General features: G+C 41.8%; 1 protein-coding gene across 1 annotated transcript in view; it reads right to left on the bottom strand.

Moving 5' to 3' along the window:
- The window catches only part of SLC9A9 (solute carrier family 9 member A9), a 321809-nt gene that overhangs the window by 119759 nt on the left and 177524 nt on the right, over positions 1–24526 (bottom strand). Inside the window, exons 10-12 of the mRNA XM_084638813.1 lie at positions 24386–24499; positions 22725–22836; positions 11445–11598 (exon numbers count right to left, since the gene is read on the bottom strand). Of these exons, the coding sequence (XP_084494939.1) occupies positions 11445–11598; positions 22725–22836; positions 24386–24499 (380 nt within the window). The remainder of the gene's footprint in view (positions 1–11444; positions 11599–22724; positions 22837–24385; positions 24500–24526) is intronic.

The raw sequence follows: 24526 nt of genomic DNA, 5'->3' as shown, positions 1-24526 counted from the left end.
TCTTGATTTATAGCATTTTCCAGACTAATGGCTCTCTAGGCACTGTTATAAAAGCTACTATTACATATATATCATAAAGTATATTATATATACCTTTCTGGTGTGCAGAGTAGTGTCCATGGGAAGAACTTTCATATGACCCTCTGGATGTATATGATTGATCAGAACCTCAGATGTAGAATGAGCTATACTCAGTGCACCTGGAGAGGGTCAGTAACACAGGTGGCTTTTAGCCATGTCCTCCCTCCTCTACTGGGGACAGCTAGGGTACCTGGTGTAAGTCAGAGTGGCATCAAGAATCTATTCCTTTTTCCACTCACTGACTCAGGACCACCAGAGCACAGTGCTTTCTTGCCATTATTCCTCCCCATATCTTACACACCCACTACACTTGAGGGAGAAAACCAGGAGCAAGTGGCACAGAACTGATACTCTCTGTACAGTATCTAGGACTATTTCTACTTAAGGCAACTCCTTAGATGATATTTAAACCAGCTTTCCAACCAGTCTGTGATACCAGAACAGTGCAATGGGGAAGGTGTGAGAGCTAAGATCTGGCTCTGTGCATCCTGTGGCTTGTAAGTTAAATGGCATGGCACAGGCTATAAGCAGGTTAGCAGATAACCTATCTGCTAAGTGCATGGTCACATTCTGAGCAGGAATTGAAACATGTCCCTCCTGTAACTTGTCCCTCCAGTCAATGAGTTTAGCATTTAGAAAAAGGGTGCAGTGAGGTTAGAGGATCACACGGGAGGTTGTTAAAGTGGCAGCAGACAGCATCCTTTTTACGTGAGTATGGGCATGTGGATACACTATTTGGTAAATAAGCTTCTCTGTATGTGTTGATTGGGTCATGCTATAGAAGGGTTTGGTTCAACAATGGTTTATTTTCACCTACTCTTGTGGGGCTAGATTGTGCCCATATCTTATCTAGTAGTTTAACAAAGTGTTTCTCTCTGGCTTGTTATGTCAACTATCCACCACCCGCGTGACATGCAGACAATTATTTATTATTAAACTTTGTTCCGGTTCTTAGGATAAATACATGATGATAAAATATATTTCTTTCTACTAGCACTAAAGTTCCAGGCTTCAATTTGTTCTTAATTAATTTCAACTGCATTTTATTAGGTAATAACAAACCTACGGATGACCTGAGGGACAAACCTATCTGAGAGACAAAAACATAACGATAACATCACAGATGGAAATTACAGCTGGCAAATAGCCCAATGCTCACTCCATGGCCCCAACACGCTCTAAAGCGGGGACCCCTTCAGGGATGCATTGGGTCTCCTTCTCCTTGCCCACTTAGAGAAACATTAGCATGATATCCGCACCCCAGCTCTTCTCAGACAAAGATGGTAGAAGGAAGACCACCCAATATTTACCCCTGCAGCCAAGGTGTCAGGAGTGGGTGGATAGGCTGGGCCTGCTGAACTCTTCTCCTCCTTCTATCACACATTGAATTCTGTACTATGGTGGTGGTGGGGTCACCCAAAGCATTGGTCTTGGAATTAACACCCTTTGAGATTCATGGAACAGTTCCTCCTCTGAGCTATTGTTTCAGGCTCTCAGCAGGTGTTTTCATGTCCGTTACACTTGGGTCATGTTTTCAAGAGGCTCTTCACAATTGTGAGGGCTAGAAACTTTTTTTGTTTTAATGCCAGCTCAGATTCTGATGTAATTACATAATTCTGCAAGCTCCTATAGTGCCTATGCCTTAATCTCTCCCTGAGGAGAGTCTAAAGTGCCAGAAGCCAGGCTTCCCTCAGTCTCCAACATCTAATGTTTTGTTAGTATCAAGACATCCCAGGTGTAATTGTACACAAGGCTAGCAGCAACACCATGGTTTAGTTGTATGCAGGTGCAGACAGCTGGCTAGGCTAGTACTTACACCTTTCTACAAATAACGGCTATGTTAACTGTTAGACACATTATGTTTAATTATAGGCTTTGGTGGATTTCATTGGCATTCCACTGGGGATTTAGAACACTTTCCAGACGAAGACAGTTTGATCTCTGTGGAAAGTGTGTCTAGGCTAAAGGGAGCTCAATGAGCAAAAGTAGCTTGGCTGAAATTGGATTCCCAGTGGGATACTATTGTAAAATGATGTAAGGAATCTACTGCACTATTGCTAAGAAGAATAAAAAAGTCCGTGGAAAACAAATAAAGAACTTCGCTCATCAGAGCTTTAAATCATCAGTGTTATTTATGTTACTGTGAGGGAATATCTTTTCTGCAGATTACAAGCATTCTAATCAAAAAGCAAAGTAATAAGCATAATAGCATGAAGTGCACAGAAATATAGACCATCGTAAAGATCCAGATGTACAAGAAAACATGTGTCCTTTAACCTAAACTATGTGTTATGGTCACTGGGAAATTACAGTTGAACACAGTAAGGATGACATTTCCTTTTGCAATAGTAAATCAATGGGTTCTTCATTTTCACTGAATTGTTTTCTAGCCCCCGAGGGAAAATATGACATAAGTGATTACAGGTATAGGAGAGCAGAGGCTAGGAAAAAACATTTAATTAAACCTCCTTTTCCAAAATGACCTTCCTTCATCTTGACAAATAGTGAAAGGAAAATGTGCTTATATAAGCAAAACAATCAAGCAGGTTCATCACAACTACCGTATCTTGGATAAATTTGAGGTTGTAACACATGCTGATGTCTGATCTTACTTAGACTTGTGCCAAAGACAAGCTGTGTTTTGTCTTGCATGGAGCAGGGGAGGAGAAAAGGAAACAACACAGTTCTGGTATGTGACACTTCCTTGTGCTTCTGTGGGACTGGGGATGGCAGGGGTGGATGCTGACTGTTCAGAGAACTGAACCAGCCTTCCACTTGACCCAGGGAGCTGAGGAGCAACACAGACTAGCCTCATTCCTTCCCTCTTCCCTACGCCCACCTTAAATACATGACCACAACCGCGTGGTTCCATCTTGGACTGTAGATGGGCCCAATCCTTCTAGCCAGAGCAGTGGGTGCCCCTTCCAACAGTACACCAGGAGCAGCCATTGCCACTCCTGCAGACCTGTGCTTCTCTCTCTGCCCTACCTTTCAGCACACCAACAGTTAGCCACACAGCCCATCCTACTAGTCAGGCTACTGATTTTCTCTCCACTTACCACCCCTGTCCTTTGCCAGCATATGAGCATACAGCATGAGATCCCCAGGAACAGATTAACTTTTTATGTCACCCGCAAATTTTATTAGCACAATTCCATTTTTTGTGCCCAGGTCATTAATAAAAATGCTAAATAAGATTGGTCCCAAGACTGATCCTGCAGGAACTTTACTTGTAACCTCCCTCCAACCTGACAGTTCACCTTTCAGTATGACCCATTGTAGTCTCCCCTTTAAGCAATTCCATATCTACTGTTCAATTCTCATATTAATCCCCATCCTCTCCAATTTAACTACTAATTTCCCATGCAGAACTGTATCAAATGTCTTACTGAAATACAGGTAGATTAGGTCTACTGCAATTCCTTTGTCTAAAAATATCTGTTGTCTTCTCAATGAAAGAAATCAGGCTAGTCTGGCACAATCTACCTTTTGTAAAACCATGTTGTATTTTATCCCAATTACCATTTACCTCTATGTCCTTAACTGTGTCCTTTCTCTTTCAAAATTTGTTTTAAGGCCTTGCATACAATTGAGGTCAAACTAACAGGCCTGTAGTTTCCTGGATCATTTTCTTCCCCTTTTTTAAGAATTAGTACTATTTTAGCAATCCTCCAGTCATAGGGCATGACCCCCCCCATTTACAGATTCATTACTTGATTTCAGTGATTTTACACTGTTAATTAATCTAAAATCAATGTCATCTGTCACAGACTTGTTCTTTCCTCCATTGGCTGAGATTGGGAAATACATCTATTATTGAACCTGAGACTCCTGAACGAGTGGATTCCCTGGAGTAACATCTCAATGACCTCTCTCGATATTCATGTCCCAGACTGAGCAATTATTTTTGTTTACTTTGAAGTATTTCTCATTAATAATCAAAAAGAGACCTCATCAAATATACACAGATGGGGCATGACCACAAAGACATTGTTAAAAAGTTAGTGTTTCATAATGCTTAGTGTTTCTTTGAATAGAGACTGCAGAACATTGAATAAATGCTTCTGAGTCATTGAAGAATTGCTGCAAAAAGCTACACAAAATGTCTAGAAGTCCCTTGACAAATATTTGCACAAGGGGTGATGATCTAGCACAACAATATTTTTATACGACACGTGTTATTAATAGCTTTGTATTTCTGCTCTGCCTGTCAGGAGAATCCTTTATCCCCAAATCACTGATTGGAGATTTACTGTAAAATGTAGTTTGCTGTTTTAATTTGAGTAAGGAAGAATGAGGGGAAAACATACATCTAAAAGCATTAGCAGTTAATACCCAACAACTCTGAAGACACATTTATTGAATGCTTCAATTGGTCTGTGAACTCATTAAATGGCCATATTCTTTGTTTTGCTTTTGAAATACTGTGGTATCTTTCTCACACATGGATACAGGTTCACCCATTATCAGCCAAGACCAGCACATTACAAGCCTATCACAATGGGAAGAAATGGCCATTTTTTTCTTGTTACACCATGCAGATAAAACAAAGGACAAAGTAATGTTTAGGTATCTGATGCAACCAATTCTGTTCTCAGAAAGCCAGTTGGTAACTAAGTAAATTATAACACATTTGAGTATGTAGGCCTAAAGTGCCTAGAGTTTTTGGGTGCCCAACTTGAAAAACCTTAATAAGGCCTGCTTTTCAGAAGGTGCTCATCTCTTTCTGAAAATAAGACCATCTTAAGATGATTCACGTTGGGCACCCAGGAATCTAAAATAACTGATAACTTTTGAAAAATTAGACCACATTCTTTTAAAACTAAGATTAAAAATAATTCAGCCTGTTTTTTCTCCCCGAGAACTCTTTAACACACATTTTTGTAAGTCACTCCGTGTGTGTTGGTGAAACATGAGGTAATCACAATACTTTATCCATAAACTGAACACTGATGTTCATAAGATGGAATATTGCCATGCAGTGTAACATAAGGAAGAACTACATTTCTAAACTCTTTTAGCTGTGCCATTAGGTACAATTGCCTCCATGATGATTACATTGACTGGCGTGGATTCTTTTTAACATTGTATTTTAGGGCGTGGAAATGTTTAAATGATCAGAACAGCTTCTGTGATTGAAAGACGTGATTTCCCAAGCACTGAGCATCTTGGTTAGACCAAAAATCAGCCTTTATGTAAGCAGGCACAAGTCTTTCAATGTAGTTGCACTTGCTCACTTAAGGGTTGAATTTGACTGAAAGTTCTGGACATTGACAACGATGGAGGGGGCTCCTGGGACACACGCAAGCCTTTTGTTAACAGAGTTGGCCTTTGGTCCTGGTAAGGTTAGTGGATACCTGAGTATTCCCTCACCCCTTCCCACATCCACATTTTGCTCATCCATTTGCTACTATCCAAGGCTCCCAACCAACTCTCCACACTAGCCAAGGGACAATTTCTTCCCACCAGACTGTCAGACCAGCCAGTGAGTCCTAAGGGGGTACAACGTATAGCACTGGTTGCTCTTGGGATAGACATGGGGTGGTGAGGAGAATATGGAACTGACACATTTTGGGGGCGAAGGAAGTATATGGAATTCTTTTGCAGAAATTTTTATCACCTGGCTGACATTTTGCTGACTGAAGTGGAACATTTGAGGGAGCCCACATCAGTGACACACAGGTTGTTTTGACATAGATCAGACTATATATTTTGGCAATTTGGTGAAAAAATTGGAGGGCAGGGAAGGCACATGTAGTTGTAGACAAGAAGAAAATTATTTTGTAAGACTCATCTTTGGAAGTGCGTCATCTTCTTTCCTCCAAAGAAGGGAGTGACAGGCTATATTTACAGAAGACTGAACTCTAGTAAAACAAATATGATCAAAGTTCCCTATCTAGGGAGAGATGGATGACTTGCTAGATATCATTGAAACAGATTGCCTTTCACAGAGATTATTATTTATATAGCACCACTAATTTGCATGGCACTGTCAGATATACAAGAAGTCACGGTTGTTGCCCTGACAATTTTACAATGTAAATTAGACAGATAATCCAATAAAGAACCCAATAACCCAATAAATAATTACAACACACCATGGTGTGCCAGGGAGGGAAGAGATCAGAGCATACAATGGGAAGGGAGGACAGCTTTTGGAAGTACGTTATTTGTACAGTAAACAGACTGTTTTTGATAAATGTGAAACAAAATATTTTTGCTTATTTTTAATATCATCGGGTAAAGGATTATTGATTATTATTGTTTACCTGCACGTAGATTAGTTTCTATGCAACCTGTCTAAACTCAAGCACAACCTCTCTGTGACCTGGCTAGACTCAATCAGCCTGGGATAGGAAAGAGCTGAATCCCCTGAGCCACTGACTGGAGCAATGCTGCTAAGCTACTAGCCTGTCCCACCTGGCTATATGTGCACAGAGGAATATTTACATGGATAAGGATAAGATCTAATTCATCCAACTAACCTCAGTGATCATAGCTTGAATTCCCCAGGGGGGTAACTATTTAATCATTGTATAGATAAACCAGTTAAAGTTCAATAAATGTGAAATTGATTCAAAATATTCATTGGGCAGAGAAATCAGGCGCATCAAAACCACATTTTTCTTTAAATACAAAATTCCTACAGAACTCTCTCTCGTGGGCTATGACGTTGATGAAGTTAAGAAATTCAGTGGGAATTGTGTACCTACTCCTTTAAGCTCCTCTGAAAATCCCAGCCTTAGTTATTAGACTAAATTATTTTATTAATCAATTTAGAAACACAGACTCAGATCCTCAAAAGTACTTAGGTACCTAATTCCCATTGAAATCAGGGGTCCTGGGCAGAAGCTATCTTTTCTGGACAGTTACTATCCCACTCCATCCCCCTTCCCCCCCAGCCCCTCCTGCTGGTAATAGCTCACCTTACCTGATCACTCTCGTTACAGTGTGTATGGTAACACCCATTGTTTCATGTTCTCTGTGTATATAAATCTCCCCACTGTATTTTCTACTGCATGCATCCGATGACGTGAGCTGTCGCTCATGAAAGCTTATGCTCAAATAAATTTGTTAGTCTCTAAGGTGCCACAAGTATTCCTTTTCTTTATCCAACTTCAGTGGTTCTGAAGTTTCATTAAGGAAAGGACAGTAGGTGAAAGAGCTAATGAGGGTGGGATGAGCAGGAAGATACTTACATTTACTTAAAATCTACTATCAGCCACTAACTTAGGATCCTGAAGACCCTTACTCTCATGGGTGGTCTTGACTGATGGGATCAGAACCATTGAAGTTAATGAGGCTGCTTATATCGGTAAGGGCACATGAGAAGCTGTGCTTGAATTTCCAAGAAACTAGATGAGGGCAGATATCTAGGGTTCTAAACTTGTCCTGGGAAATAGATGTGTAACCATTATATATTTTTTTCTCCTGATCTTAAGCAATGTTTCACTTCACAAGATTGAATCAGGATATTCCTGATCAGCCCCAGTTTTTGCTGCCACTTGCTTTAATTTGAGGTAGGGTTGTGTAACAACTGTTTTGAAACCGTAGCAAGTCTGATAAGGATGCCAGACACCTGAGGTGTATATCTAAATTGCAATGAACTTGGCTGACATTGTAGGAGATGAGAGATTAAACAAAACAAAGTATTGAGGAAATACAAAGCTCACATACTATATATGCATGCCAGGATTTTATGTTTATACAGTATATTTGTATGCTAGTCCTGATTTTGTCTGCAAGCTTTTTATCTATGCCTCTTTATTAAGGCTCCCATTTAGTTATCTTCAGCTGGTATTTTACAGCAACAGTCTGACATGAAGGTTTGTTAATCAGACATTACTCTGTAAACAAGCAAAGCATACACTATATATAGAATAAATGCTAAGCAACTGTGAATTACAAGACTATAACACCACTAAGGTTTTATCTGGTGACATTATAAGCTATGGCAGAGAGTCCTGAATGTATTATGAAATAACCAGAACTCAGAAATGGCATTAGGATCTCATTATTAAAAGTTGCTTTGCAAAAAAACAAAAATATCACTACATGATGGATATTACATTGTATCAAAAAATGTAAACATACTTTTCCCCACTTTCCTTTTCACCTCTTTTCTCTCACTACCCACCCACCCCTCCCTCTCATAGATATCCATCAACATGATGTCATTTAAAAACTCACAATAAAGGAGCAAACTCATTAAGTAACAAATCATTGGCTGAATGCTGCACAAATAAAGAAGGTGGAGGAGACGCATGAAGAATTTCTGGTAACTTTTGCAATTCACGGGGTAACCTCTACTCATGAATTACAGCAGTTGGCACAGCAGGCCTTAAGGTGGCTAAAGCTTGGTTACCTATGAAATGGGACACCCAGAATCAGTGGCTCCCCTTTGAAAATGTTGACCATAATATCTCACCTCTTGTTCTGCTACTGCTGCCAAACTATTTTCTAAGAGGGAGGCTGGAAGTAATCTGGACCCATCCCTGAACTTCTTAAATCTGCTTCCAAGGGCAGGAGTCCTTCTCATTTAGGACATGACTACAATTCAAGGTGGGCTGTGATTCCCAGCTCAAGATGACACACTCAAGCTAGCTTTCATCAAGCTAGTATGCTAAAAATAGACTGTAGTCACAGCAGTGCGAGCAGCGGGAGGGGCTAGTACCTTGAATACATAGTCATCCAAGATGCTAGGCATGTACTTGTAGTGGCTAGTCTACACTCACACAGCTACACTCTACTAAGGAAAATGAGACAACCCAGATCCACCAGTGGATAGTTAATTGCTCAAGTAGCTGGCTAACAGTTAATTAGGCAAGGAATATCTGGGCCTAATACAGGCTGATGAGGGCTCAGTCAGGAAGCCCCAGAGAAGAGGAAGCCACCTGAGGAGAGAGGATCCGTTGGGGTGGGGGGCTGGGTAGGAAGCTACTCCCAGTTGTGTCTCCCAGGAGAGCAGAGGTCATGGAGAGCAGGAACAGGCCTAAAGAGAAAGTGCTCCCAGGCAAGGGACCAGAGCAGCTCAAGAGAATAAAGTAAGCGAGGGGCCTTGGGAGCTACTAAGGGGTAACCTCTAGCTCAGCAGAGAGTGAAGCACTGGTCAGGGAAGACTGGCATCCAGCAGAATGCCCAGCACAGACCCAAATTCCAGGCAGGAGGGACGAGACATAAGACTGGTTAAGCCAGGGGTGGAGAGTTTCCAGTGCAGTAGCTAGCTGAAGCTTTTTGTGTTGGTCTTTTCTGTTAAATAAATAATAGAAAGGCCTGCTTGGACTTAGTTATACCCTGGGTGAGGGGAAGCTGAGGCAAGGGCTCACCTACAGCATGGTGCTTGATGACAGGGGACTCGCCAGGGAGACCTCCCTGCCCTTACACCAGCTCACCTTAGAATTAACCACAGAAGTGTTTGCTGGCATTTTATAGAAAAAAGAGACAACAGGAATTGAAAGACCTTGGATATTAAACCTCCTTACACAGAAGTGGTCACCACTGATCACTCTTCTTAAGAATAATTTAAAATTTTGCCTGTTCTACCTCATGGCAGAATGTACTTGCATCTCCCATAGCTCACAGATGTCTCTCTGTTTTTCCCTGTCAGAGCCTTGAGGAGTGCAACATAACCTCTGAGAAGGAATGCACTGTGCTTAGCAATCAGCTCATATATAGTCTCCCTCAATTTTGATGTCAAGGAATCAAAGGTGACCAGAGGGAATAGTTAGAGATATGTCATAATATGTACTGGGCTAAAGGCTGTCCTCAGCTACACCTGTGCAACCCCACTTAGTACTCCAGGATTGCATGAATGAAACTGAAGAGAGGATTTGATCCATCACGCTTAAGACATCCCATCTCTTGAAATGAGCTCCAAACAGAAATATCAAATGTCATAAACATACAGCTAAGGGTGGCCTAGAATTCCTCCTTACCTGTAAGGGGTTAAGAAGCTCAAATAACCTGGTTGGCACCTGACCAAATGTGGCACTTTCAAATGTGTGTGGGGGGAGGCTTTGTTTGTGCTCTGTGTTGTGAGTTTTCTGGGGAAGCAGAGAAGCATCAGGTCAGAAAACGCCTTCTCCTAAAATCATCCTAAAATGACTCTCAATATTGCAAAAAAAGTAAATAAGGCAAGGCACGTTAGTTTATCTTTTATTTTTACTTGTGAATTTTCCCTATGCTTACAGGGAGGTTTATCCCTGTTTTTTGTAACTTTAAAGTTTTGCCGAGAGGGGAATCCTGTGTGTTTTGAATCTGATTACCCTGTAAAGTTACCTTCCATCCTGAGTTTACAGAGGTGCTTCTTTTACTTTTTTCTCTTTATTATAAAGTTCTGTTTTTTAAGAATCTGATTTACCTATTTGGTTGGTATATTATTCTCAAGCCTCTCCAGGAAAGGGGGTGAAGGGGTGGGGGGGATATTTTAGGGAACAGGAACTCCAAGTGGTCCTTTTCCTGAATCTTTGTCTAACTCACTTGATGGTGGCCCATCCAAGGACAAGGAAGGATTTGTGCCTTGGGGAAGTTTTAACCTAAGCTGGTAGAAATAAGCATAGGGGGTCTTTCATGCGGGTCCCCACATCTGTACTCTAGAGTTCAGAGTGGGGAGGGAACCTTGACAGCAAATATGATGTACCCATTATACTAAATGCTCATTAGCATTCAATCAAAGCGCATATCACATTTCTGACTAAATATCACTTCTTTTGCCATTAGAAATTAAACAAAATTAAATAAATAAAATGATAATTTCCTTCTTCCTGATGTTGACATAAGAGTCTGTGTGTATATATGTGTGCACAGTTCCAAGAGATTCTGCCATTGTCCCTTGACAACCTGGGTGAGCGCATTTCTTGCATACATTTTGCTATCTGCCTGTCTGTGTCACTAGTATGGCTGTGCAATAGTTTCCAGGAAGGGGTTTTGATAAGCATTGAAGTTACGTGTAGCATTTTTGTGAACAAGTTTTTGATTAGGGCAGGAACTGTTTTTGTATCTATATCTTTTAATCTTGTATAGTGCCAAGCACACTTTGTCAGCATTTAATGATAATAGTGAGTTTAAAGAACAGTAGAGAAACACACCTTTAAGAATCAGAGATGGGCTTGAATTAGACATTTGGACAAACTCCCCCACCCCAAGCATTTTGCCCCTTGTGCCTTGGACCTATCCCTATCAGATGGATCTGAAGGAGAACACTTATCCATACCCTGTTGAAGTTTGGAGACTTTCAGAGCCAGATCCAAGCTTTATGGCTTGTAACCATCTCTACTGAGAACAATGAGTATTGAAAAGTTCAGGGGTTGGCCAGAGCCATTCTATTATTTTACGGTATTAAATAATTGTCAGATAACACTAACCTGATTTGAAGCCATGTGAGCATCGCCGTGGTGCCCCCACCAAAAACCCAGACTGTGAAAAACACAATAAGCAATGTTGTAGTAAACATCATTTGTTTGGGTTGAGATTCTGTGTCCCGAATAGCCAGTGCAAACGCTATTGCACCACGTAAACCTGGGAGAGAAAAGAGACATGCATGGCAACTTAATATGCTTGGACATAAAACTATTTCACTCTTTCCAGCCCCAGTCCTATTCCTTGTGAAAAACCTAAACAAATGGGCCTAAATAGCAATGGGGGAGAAACAGAATGCTCATCTCCTCCATGGCTGCTACAATAGCTTCCACCATACCAGTGTCTTCTGTCCAAATAAGGACATCTGGCCTGAAGATTCATGTTGCTACAGGGAATGAAATGTTGCTGCCTCCAGCAATGGCATTGGAATAATTTGAATGGTGGGGGTGCTGGAAGCCATTGAACAAAACTGTCAACCCTGTATCTGATGGAAACCACTTCAAGCCAGGGGTGCTGCTGCACGCCCAGTACCCCTCGTTTCAGCACCCTGGCTTCCTTGGACTCTGCTGAACTTACCTGGGCTGGAGAATTTAGTCTGTGTTCATGTCTATAATGCAACTATTTGTAAAGCAAATTTCTGCAAACATGTCAAAGTAACTAGTCCTCACTGAGAAATTAGATATTGGGAAATCTCTGTTCAAATTAAAAAATAAAAGGAAAAAAGGAGAAAAGAAAAGGGGAGCCCTCCCACCATTTGAAATTTCTCAAGTGATAAAAAACATTTTTTGACTATGGCCTCATATTTCAAACAAAAAAGCAGACATTTTATATATTAAAGTCGCACACACTACAAATAGTCAGACTATGAGCCTTCCAGTAACTGACACTAAATCACATTTAATTGATGTGACGGTATTTGACTCACACACAATCAGCTTTGCAGAATTTCACAATGAAACCATCCTGATATTTACAGACTAATCAGACATTTGTTTTATATCCATATAGTTCTTTATGTCAGGAATAATCTCCAACAGCCAGACTCTGACACCCTTATTCATGTTAAGTAGCACCATAATCCTTTGGGTAGTCTCATTGATGGAATTAAGTAGGAGTTAACATGAATGAGGATATCAGAATGTGGTCCATTAGGACATTCCTTGTTTGTGGCCAAGTGAAATATAATCATTTAAAAAATCATTTTTGTGCTAAGAACAAGCACAAGAAATAAAGACTAATAAGTAGTTTTTAGAGAGAGGTTTAAATGCCTGCTATAGAAGATGCACAATAAATGCAGTTTTAAAACTATTATATAGCATGGCATTTGAAATGTTACAATAAATGTAAAATGTATCCACCTACAGAGACTGAATCAATAGCAAAAGATACAAATGGGGGGAAACAGCTAACTTTGAGTTTAAAAAAGCCCCCTAGGGTTGTAATAAGCAAACAAAAAGGACCTCATAGTATGATATATTACAAGACAAAAAAACAAAAACTAAAGCACTATTTGTGGGGCATAATAGAAATATTTTGAACTTCCCTAATGCTTTCCTTTTATCTTAAAAAAAAAAAATCTTTATTAGTTTTTCAAGAGAAACACAAAAATCAATGCAAAGAGAACATTTAAATGAATATAACAATTCTTATGAAGGGCACAAAGCATTTTGCAAATATTAACAAATTAAGCCTCATATCAATCACCCTCGCAAGGTGGGTAAGGATTATATGGGGAACATTTCACCCACTGCAGAAATGTAATAATCTTTGGAGTAGAACGTGGCAGCCGTTTAACAGCGCAAGCAACAGTGTGCAACATTTTGTACAACAAATGAAGGATTCTGTATCCAATCAAAAGCAGAAGCATCACACGTACAAGCAAAACGGAATAATCTCAATTGAAATTTGTCAGTGACACCAGATTTAACATCTCTGGAGCTTGGGAGTGCTTGTTCTTACTTTTTAATCTACCCTATACACCATATTTGGGTGTTGGTTTATTATTGACTCACTGGGAAGAGTGTCACCAACTGAACACCAACACAAAAGACCTCATGTAAAACTAGGGAGCTGATAGTGCTGCTCTCCATAGCCCTGGTGCCACAGCACATGGAATATTATATGCAGATCTGGTTCCCTTAGTTTAGGAGGGGGATGGAGGAAGGGAGGGAAGAGTGAGCTCCTTTTGGAGTGGGGGGTGGGAAGAAGGGAAGAGCTAGCTCCTGTCAGACCTGGGGTGGGGAGGCACAGAACATGTCCCCCTAAAAGGGATCAACGTTAAATTTCTGCACACGCTCCTGGTCGGCCCAATTAGTAAGTTAGGAAGTCTATGGGAAACCTAAGATGCTCCAAAGCTTTGCAGAACAGAGGGAGGGTGTGTGTGTGTGTGTGTGTGTGCGCACGCACATACGTAAATGTGTGCACATGAGTAAGAGAGAGAGTGTGCGAGAAAGGTGAATCTATGGTCTATATTTGGAAAGTGGGGTCTCTGACTTACAGCAGAAAAGTGGACAAAGAAGGTGCAGTACAGTGGGATTTTCAGTACATATACTATGGGGAAATGGGCTAGACTAGGGCATTTTGCCTCCTAGTGGAACAATGGATAGGGGAAAGTTGCTGTTTCTGCTCTGAGTATGGAAAACAAGATGTGATATGTTATGGTTGTGTGATGGGGTGTTCACCCCACACTAGCACAAAAGGGTCAATGCGGCTCAGAAGGGATTAATTGATCAGTTAGACCATACCTAGAGGAGAATTAGGCTTGATAAAGCAATCCCTGATTAAGGATGGAGCCCAGCTGAGCAGAAGCAGGTCTAGCTCACATAAAGCCATGCAGCGAGGGCAGGAGGCGGCTGCAGTTTCTCACTGGGCTTAGAGAGGGAAAAAGAGAAAACCCAGAGGGAAAGTAGATCTCTGTGAGCCTGCCCCTGAGGGATGGGCATACCCAGAGAGATGGTGGAGTTGGAAACAGCTCAGGGAAATAACAGCAAGGCTTAGGACAGTGCAGAGTTGGCCATGGATTCAAGAGTCCCTGAACTGGAATCTGGAGTAGTGGGCAGACCTGTGTTCCTCCTGCCACTGGGAAAGTGGCACAGTCTTAGCAATGAACTAGAAGACTGCCTGAGACAGTTTGTATGGAGAAACTTTGATACCCCAGAAAGGGGAAAACTATAGTGACCTGGACGGAGGGCCAACCCATGAAGAAGGAGCAACCAAGTCCAGAGAATCAGAGAGAGAAGCACGCAAAGGGTGAACAACAGTAAGAGGAGCCTGGTCGAGAGTTAATCCTCAAGTGAGCCGCAAAGAAATGCCTGCCCCCAGCGGTGAGTAGAGAACCTTGTGACAGGTGCTCTGATCAAGGAGCACAGATGAGACAAAGGAGGGTCAAGTCACGGGTCTGGATATGAAGGGTAAGATGCTTAGCATAATGAATGGGTGGGTGAGCAGGAGAATAATCTATGATTGGTTCTATGAGCTGTATGCAGCATATGCATGCTGCTTTGTGGGAATTTGTAGCCCAGACTGGTTACAATCTTAGGGGAGTGGTTTAAGAGGGATTTGAGGCCAGATAGGGATATAGGAATAGAGTTAAAGATGTTTATATACAGTGGCATATCTGACCTGTATACATTTAGTTCAGAGATTTCATGAACTGTGAGTATAGCAACCTTAAATATTGCAATGTTTTTTGCTGTTAAATTTTATCAAGTCTGTAATCAAGCTATAATGATTATGACTGATTAGTATGTGGCGCCTGGCCATGTCAGGCAACTTAGATTATGTGGTCATGGAAGAAGGAATGAGAGGTCAGAGAAGTAGGAAGAAAATCTGAACTTTGTCTCCCCGAGGAAATTTAGGGTGAGACTTTTGAAAGTACTCTCGGTGGACCTCACTTTGCTCCTATTGCAGTCAAAGGTAAATCCCTCACTGACATCAGTGAGCAATTAGGCCAATACTGAGCACTTTTGAAAATCCCAGGGTCAACCTTGGATAACAATGATGATCTCAGCAATGGATGTAGATGATGGTTTAACTCCCTGAGTAGGCAGGAGCAGAGTGTGTTCAGTACTGCTTCAGAAACTCTGGTGGAACCTTGCTCATAACATGTTTCTGTCCACAAACAGCTTGTGTACTAACTCCTAGGGAGAAGTCAGTAATGGGACTAAAAGTCATATTTCCTGTAATAGCTGCAATTCTTCAGCTAAAAGAACAGCTATTGTTTAGTTAAGGACAACAGCTTTTTAAATGTTATTCCAGTATTTTAGCTACTTCGGTTTGCTTCTCCAGAAGTCTAATTAGCACTTATGGCTGCTCTGCCTGGGGCCACAGGTAGTGATTGATCCCCGATCACTCTGCTGTCAACTCCGGAACTCCACCAGGGCGAGAGGCGGAAGTGGCGTCGCTGGGGGAGCGGCAGCCGTCGATCCCACGCTGCGAGGATGCAAAGTAAGTGACTCTAAGTCGATCTAAGATACATGGACTTCAGCTATGCTATTCTCGTAGCTGAAGTTGCGTATCTTCGGTCAATTTTTCCCTACTCCCCCTCAGTGTAGACCAGGCCAGAGGAATGAAAGCTTCTTTGTCTATCAGTTAAGAGCCAGTCAGAGATGCACTGAGTTATTTGTTCTGTACCTTGGTGAAAGCTTTCACAGCTGTGTGTACTGCTGCACTCTAGAAACAAATCTTCTTTTCAAGCAACTTCCATTTAGAAAACACTCCAGCAATTCAAATGATTTAGGCCATGTCTATGCTAGCACGTATGTTGGAAAAACTTTTGCCAAGACACTTTTCTTTTTGTACGAAGAAACTTAATACTTAACAGTCAGAATTAAATCATTTAAGACACACACACACAGTTTATTGAAAGAAGGATCTCTCAGCTCCCTTCTAGATGGTTTTACTTCTCACAACTCAAACATTCAATGGGCTGTATCACCCCCTCCCTGTGATAAAGCTCAGTGGAAGGAACTCTCGAAGGAACCCTTTGCTGAGCGATTCCCCCTCATCAACACTTAGGGATTTGGGATACACCATATTGACAACTGCTCCACATTTCTGTTGTTTCCTGGCACCCCTGCTGTCCCCTCTGGCAGCAGGACTCCGCTGCAACACAGCTACCACTACTTGGGTGGGTCTGTATAGCTGGAGACTTTGTTTAAAAAGGGATCCTACAGCAGGGGAGGGGCTCCAAGGAAAACCTGTAATAGCTTTTCTACGTAAGCTCCATGGGGCTGAAGGATGACGTGTGTCCAACTTGCCCCACCCCACCCAGTCCCTGCACACACCTCATATGACCTTCACACCCACAGAGAGCCCTGTGTGGGGCCCAGAGGAACAGGCTGCAGGGCTGCCTAGCTCTCTCATGTATGGAATGAGGGGAATTCACCTGACAAGACGACATTCTGTATGTACTTCTGGGGGTCTCAATCTCACACACTATTAGTTTTTTCACTCATTGCCCAATTTTCTCCCACCTATCAACCACTTCTTTAGAAATCTGGGGGAACACTTCCCTCCCACTAGCGTCTACAGAAGTTCACTTTAATACTGGGTGCATATGTGTATATATGCCAACTTGTGTACACACTTTTTTCTTTTTCTTCTGTGTGTTGTCTTTCACGCTCAGCCCTACTGATACTTCCTGCCCTCTGCCAATTACATCATTAGTGCAGTAGCTGGGCTGCCCTGGCTTTGCAGCAGATGTCCTACAAGCCTCCCACTGGTAAACAGGACAGGGCAAAACAGAAAAGCACAGCTGAAGACCAATAGAGATATTGGAAAAAGACAGGTGGCTACAACTCAGTCACATACTAACTGGGCACATGTTTTGTTTAAAACTCAAGTAGTGCCTGTGTGACCCAGGGACCTTTTGGTGACAACTTGCAGAAGACACAATGTGTATAGGGTTTTACGGGGAACTGGGTCATATCTGCATAGCAGTTCACCAAAGGATAGCATGCAAGGTCTCTACCCAGAGCAAGTAGCCCGCTTGTCATTGTAATCATTGCAAAATGTATGTACAGATAATATTTAAGGAGTTAGATATCTATGCTAAAATTATGTTCTTAAGGTCTTGGAATTAAGACAGGTTATCACCTGAAAGAGATTCTTCCAAGATAACAGACACCTATCTCCTTGTCTGGTCATTTGTGTACTGTACGCCTATTCATAGACTGAGACACAAAAAAAAGAGTAGAGATTGACAGGATTAAGCAAACAGCATGGGGTGTTCTGTTTAGGAATAAAGACAAAGGACGGGACTGGTAAATCTAGGGAGGCAAAGAAACACACAGGATCTTTCACGCAAGAGGCAAGCTGACAGCATGTCTATCTCACGAAAGGAGGCCACAGCCAAACCTGGCCACAGCACTGCCAGGATTTTGGGTGACTATTACTCTATGAGGCATGAGAGTATCTAGATATTAAAGTCTAGGCTCTAGAATGCACGTTATGATTCTATTTCATATGTAACCATTTGTTTCCAACACTTCTACTTGCTATTGAAACTATGCTTTGTTAAACATATTTGTTTTCACTATAAACATATCTAAGTGCTGGGCGTTAAGCAGAGTGGTGATGTGTGGCGGAATTGGTTAGGTGGCATGTCCTGTTTCTCTGGAAGCAGCAAATCTGTGAATACTGAGAGTGTCCAGTGGACTAGGGGCTGGACACTGCAGGGAGATGCTTGGCAGGATCAAGGGTTGGAGTGTGACAATTGCTAAACTGTTTAAAAACAAACAAAAACCAGCAAGGCCTAGAGGGAAGTGTTTGTGTTGTCCGTGGCCAGTGGAGTTGGGGAGCTGACCCCCAGTAGGCATGGATAAGGCTTCCTCATGCTAAGGGCATGTGGTAGCAAGGTGCCTCACAATCCTGGAAAGCATCACCCCTGGATGATTCCAATGCCAATGCCACCCTCAGAGCACTGGGTTGAAGGCATCAGAAATGGACATCAGGAACACATCAGACCTGACCTCCACTCTCTATACTGGCTTCCCATGAATACTGAATCCAGTTCAAGGTCTTAGTCCTTACCTTCACAGCGCTCCATGGCCCAGGCCCAGGATATCTAAAAGACCATCTAAAGCTCCTGGACAAAGACTGGGGTGACAACTACACTCCTCTGGCACAATGAAACCCTCGACAACAAGAAGGCTAGTCTGTGCAAGGGACAGAACTTTTTGGGGAACAGTCCAAGGTTGTGGAATGAACTCCTACAGGAACTAAGGACTATCATAAACCTTACAACTTTGCACTTCAAGTGCAAGGCACATTTCATAGAATCATAGAATATCAGGGTTGGAAGGGACCTCAGGAGGTCATCTATCCAACCCCCTGCTCAAAGCAAGACCAATCCCCAATTAAATCATCCCAGCCAGGGCTTTGTCAAGCCTGACCTTAAACTTCTAAGGAAGGAGATTCCACCACCTCCCTAGGTAACGCATTCCAGTGTTTCACCACCCTCCTAGTGAAAAAGTTTTTCCTAATATCCAACCTAAACCTCCCCCACTGCAACTTGAGACCATTACTCCTTGTCCTGTCCTCTTCTACCACTGAGAATAGTCTAGAACCATCCTCTCTGGAACCACCTCTCAGGTAGTTGAAAGCAGCTATCAAATCCCCCCTCATTCTTCTCTTCTGCAGACTAAACAATCCCAGTTCCCTCAGCCTCTCCTCATAAGTCATGTGTTCCAGACCCCTAATCATTTTTGTTGCCCTTCGCCAGACTCTCTCCAATTTATCCACATCCTTCTTGTAGTGTGGGGCCCAAAACTGGACACAGTACTCCAGAAGAGGCCTCACCAATGTTGAATAGAGGGGAACGATCACGTCCCTCGATCTGCTCGCTATGCCCCTACTTATACACCCCAAAATGCCATTGGCCTTCTTGGCAACAAGGGCACACTGCTGACTCATATCCAGCTTCTCGTCCACTGTCACTCCTAGGTCCTTTTCCGCAGAACTGCTGCCTAGCCATTCGGTCCCTAGTCTGTAGCTGTGCATTGGGTTCTTCCGTCCTAAGTGCAGGACCCTGCACTTATCCTTATTGAACCTCATCAGATTTCTTTTGGCCCAATCCTCCAATTTGTCTAGGTCCCCCCTATCCCTGCCCTCCAGCGTATCTACCACTCCTCCCAGTTTAGTATCATCCGCAAATTTGCTGAGAGTGCAATCCACACCATCCTCCAGATCATTTATGAAGATATTGAACAAAATTTCTTGGACTTTGCCTTCTCTAATATAAACACATAGCAATAGGGGTCTGCGTGGGTGTGTGTAAATAAGTAAAAGATACACCCTAGCAAAACAAGACGCACCTCTGGGGAGCAGGTTAGAAAACAAACACTATGAGACAGATGTGCAACCACATGGCTTCATACACTACCAGAAGGTGCTCAGATATTATGGTGATGAGCAGGGTATAGAAACCTAAATAGAATAGGATAGTCCTACTGGAATTAAGGGGAAATCAATGGGAATACTTCAGGAATACCTCACTCTGCAATGTGAGTAAGGATGGCAGATCAAGACTTATGATTTGATGTAAAGTTTGCAAGTCCTGGTGCTCTAAGCCCCTAAAGGGCCATGTAATAGGGTATTTGGTGGGCTGGATGTAGTAGTGGTTAGCGCCCACCCAGTAGTGGGGGTGGTGGTAGGGAAGTCCAGGCCCACCTTCTCCACCAGGCTCCAACCCAGGGTCCTAGGAGGATCAGCAGCATTTGACCTCCAAGTGGCCCTCTGAGTTACCCTCCATGGGTCACTTCCTATCACTGTTTTCCTCACTCAGTTTCTGGCCCCAGACAAGGTAAAAGAAAAATAAACCAAACTGTCAACCCCAACCAGGCTCATCATATAGTCCTATTCCCTCAGAGAGGCTTCTTCAACCCATCTGCCAGGAGCCTTCAGGGTAGGTCTGTCCTCCTCAGCCTCTCCCTTCTGAGCTGGGTTGCTCCCTTTTCAACCCTGCCCAGTTGGAACATGCTCTGCAGGACTGGAGGAAGGGGCTAGCTGGCCCCAGTACTGTTTAACTTCTTCCAGCCTAGTGTGGGGTTTGTATACTCCATCGTAGGCCATGATAAACTCTGGATGAATTTCGTGGTAAGTGTGTGTATACCCAAAAAAACCACTCATCAAAAAGGTCTCCAAGTATCTATCCATCCTTTGGTTTATGAGGCTTTGCAGAATTCATTACAGTTCCTCTCATGAGCTTCTTGATTTTAATTGAGAAGAGCCAAAAATTAAGTTTAGTTCTATATACCGTCAATTGCAATCACTGGAGGAGGTCTGAAGACCTTTTACCTAGAAAATGTATCTGTACCTTTGAGGCCAAACTCTACCCTGGTTTAGTGGACTTAGAAATGTGCTTGTCTTTCTTGAAATCATCATTTTCTCTGTATATAGCTGTACTCAGTTTATACTGTTTATTCTGTATGTGAAGACACTAGGTGACTGTGGGCTATAGTTGTTAACACACACCGGGGTACAATTATATTGGAAACCCGCATGCCTTGAGAATGTTGTGATGCATGAAGCTTAAGGCAGTGTGAGAAGCATGTGAGAAGTGCAGTTAATCAGTGTTACTGCCCTACTTGCAATATGTCATTTGCTTTTATGAAAACATTTTTATCTTAATGAAATAAAATATTTTAATGTAAAGACATTTAAGAATTCGCATTCTGATTGTTTTTGAAATAAAGTACTACATATATCGGGAGCTTTAAATATTGGCATTTTCAGTTCTCTGACAGATATTAGTTGAAAAGTGAAACCGAATGCACAAGTGAGAGTTCTCACTCTCAGTTGTTGGCTACAGATGACCTTTCCACTTCTGGTTCTGTGGAATGTGAGATTAGATTGGACAAAATAAAAGTGAAAGATGAAGAAAAAGTTATTCTAAAATCCTTCAATCCATACTCTGCTTTCAAAGAAAAATCAAGGGGAAAATGGGATCCAAAAGCCAGAAGTAGAAATTTACAAGAACCAAGGGAATACATGGGTCAGGAGATTGGTAATTAACCAGATATGGAGACTTTCATCTCTATATTGCTGAAATGAATCCAGCTCAGGATGCTAGCTAACAGAAACTGTTACCATATAATTGCCACATAGCTGTCTATTTGAAATGAACAGGAGGTCTGAAATCCAGTTCCTAATGGATAAGTGTCTACATCACAATCGGCCCTTCCCCCGCATCCACCGGGCATTAATTGGCAATATCATTGGTAGTTTTAGTGAAGAGGATGAGTGGGCGTGGAAATGAACTAACATCTCTCCCCTAAAGGCACGGTTCTTTCAAGTCAGAAATGAGACCAATTGATGGAGAAGTATGGGGAAGCATGTATTGTAGCTTTGGAAGAACGCTTCAGAAACTTGCCTGGGGTATAGTTCCACGCTGGAAAGCAACTTTGCAAAAATGGCACTGTGTTCCATATTCATCTCTCTCAAAGGTCAAATGAGCTCATTTAACAAGTGAAAAATGTTGTGGTTTTTTGGGGGGGGGTGTTCTACCAGCCAATCCTACAAACCTTCCCTGCAATCAGAGAGTCAAGCTGAGATATTTCTGCATCATGTATGTCTAGGAATAAAGAGATTGCAGTTGGGATTTAATAATTCTGTGCATGATGCACAAATCAGAATAGAATTCAGCACCCTCTCCAGATCTGCTTTGGTTCTGCAGTACTAACAGCTGTTAAAATCACTACAACTTTAGGTTAGTAAGTAAAGCAGTCAGCTATTAGACTGAATCCATAGAAGGAGCAGGCCTATTGAATAAAAAGCTGTTATTTTTACAGTCACTTTTCAGAGTAAAAATGATCTTTAAGTTAGGGAGAGTGGTGGGAGATCACATGATTGGTGAGTGGGTATCTATGAAGAATACCACCCTCTCTAAGAAAGAGACAGTACAGGAAATTAATTTCCTTGCGTGTAACATAAGCATACTACCAGGAGTAGTTTGGGTGCCTAACACTGGAATAAAATATTCCCAAAATAGGAAAGGATGTTGCGAGATGGAGATGGACAATGAGTTTTGAAATGGGTAACCTAAGTAATGGGTTTCCTACATTATTTTGCTTCATAGGTAACTAAAATAATTAATACACATTTACACACAAGCACCTAAATGATCATGGAACTATTCAAAGTCTGTCATTGACTTCAATGGGCTTTGGCTCAGCCTGCACGTGCGTATTTAGACCTTTTGTCTTCTTGCCAGAAAATAACTTTCTCTGCCTTTATTCTAGGTCAGGTGTTAGAAAACGTAGATACAAAAGTATAGTGGCACTTACCTGAAAACATCATCATGTGTTGAAAGTTCCTGGGAATCTTTTGTTTTCGACCCAAATTCAGAATGAAAGAAAGTGGGTATATGTTGCATGCTCTTGCTATGAAAATTGCCACCTATAAGGTTAAATGTGAGATGCTGAGGAAAATGGCCATGGGGAAACAGGAAAACTGAGCTAATAAACTTTCTCCAGGTGAATATCTTGAACATGAAGTTAGAATAAACACACTATTAAATGATTGTTGAGCATAATTCATAATTTCAGATTTTAGCTATCCAGCCACAATCTTGCCAGTTTCATTATAGACCCATTTAGGGGCAGAGTTTGGCTCTCTTCAACCATCTTAGTTTTGAGCTCCTTATCCTGTACATCACTTCACTCACTGTTCATTGACTCATCACATGACTACATCTTCAACCCTTCAGTAAAATGCACACCATAAATTATTCCAATGGAAATGGCATTATCTCCTTCAATGGCAATTTAGGAAGGCTAGATGTATTTTTGGACATGATTACCGTCTTCTTTCCTCACAATTCGTGTGGGGCATATCTTTATCTTCATGTCTTTCCTTTTTTTTTCCCTTGTGTAGACTTTAGAAAGGGATTTTTATTTTATCCCTCTGTGTATCTAGTACAAAAAGTTTCCTGAATAGATATTTTAGAAAAATCAGGAGAAAAAAATCACAACTAATTCTATATGGAAACCTTGCTCCTAAGGAGGTTCCTCCCTACCCTCACCTTGTAAATCCTAGGGCTCAATTATGGCTGTAAGCCTGAGACATGTTGTGGATGAAAGAGGAGGTGATGCACCTGAGTGTCTGGAAGCATTATGCCTGCAGAGTCCAGGAGCAGGCACAGTGCTGTTAGGGGTTTGGGAGAGCACACACAGCAGTTACTACACTTGTAGATCACATAGCCCCTGTATGTCTGTCTAGCATAGCCTTGAACCAGCTTGTTGGCTGGTTCATGGGTCATGGTCCCTTTGCTGCTGTCAGCTCTAGCAGTCCTCCATTGCTTAGGTTAGGGACAGTCATATTATATTTGCCTCTGTGTAGTTATGGGGGTACCAGGCTCCTTGAGTCCTTTCTGCCCTCTAAAATAACCTGTACTAGGGGAGCCATAAATTGGGTTTTAATATCAATTTGGAAGTTACATCTAAAAGTAAATGCAAGCAAGCAAGCAGTAAAGTCCCTGTTTGTGAAGCTAGTGCAATTCATCAAAAAATAACAAGCAAAGGGCTTTTGTTTGGGGAGGGCAGGGGGAAGGAGTCATTGTATGGCATTCCAGACTGATACGTGGCACTGAGGAAACATGAAAGAACTAAGGGCAAAACCTCCATGTCTCGGCCTATATGACATCAACATCAGTGGGAGTTCCATGTATATAAAAAGAATGTAAGAAATGAGAGATTTGCCTTAAGCTTTGCACATTGCAACAGGTCTGCAAAATGTTATGGTTCATGCCAACAAATCATCTCTTTAGGTCCATTAAGTGAGTTACTGAAATGTACATATTAAAACAAAGCCAAATGCCTGCCTTCCTCTTCAATTTGAACCCTACAAAGAATTTATTTTTAGCATTTTAAAAAGACTTTTGTTTACTTGATTTTAATTTTTTTCACCCCAAACAGTCATTTTTGAAGATACTTAAAGCAAAGGATACAAATGCCCCAAATATAAAGAGAGCATTAAATATATGATTTTGGAATGTGAATAATGCAAGCCCCATGTAACAGAAGATGACATTCTCAGCCAAGAAATTCATGAACTCGAACAACTGAAACAAAGAGAAACAAAAACCATT

The sequence above is a fragment of the Lepidochelys olivacea genome (assembly GCF_965140295.1).
Source record: "Lepidochelys olivacea isolate rLepOli2 genome assembly, chromosome: 9".
Classification (NCBI taxonomy): Eukaryota; Metazoa; Chordata; order Testudines; family Cheloniidae; genus Lepidochelys; species Lepidochelys olivacea.
Note: the sequence above shows the minus strand (reverse complement) of the source record. Positions and strands in the feature narration are given on the sequence as shown.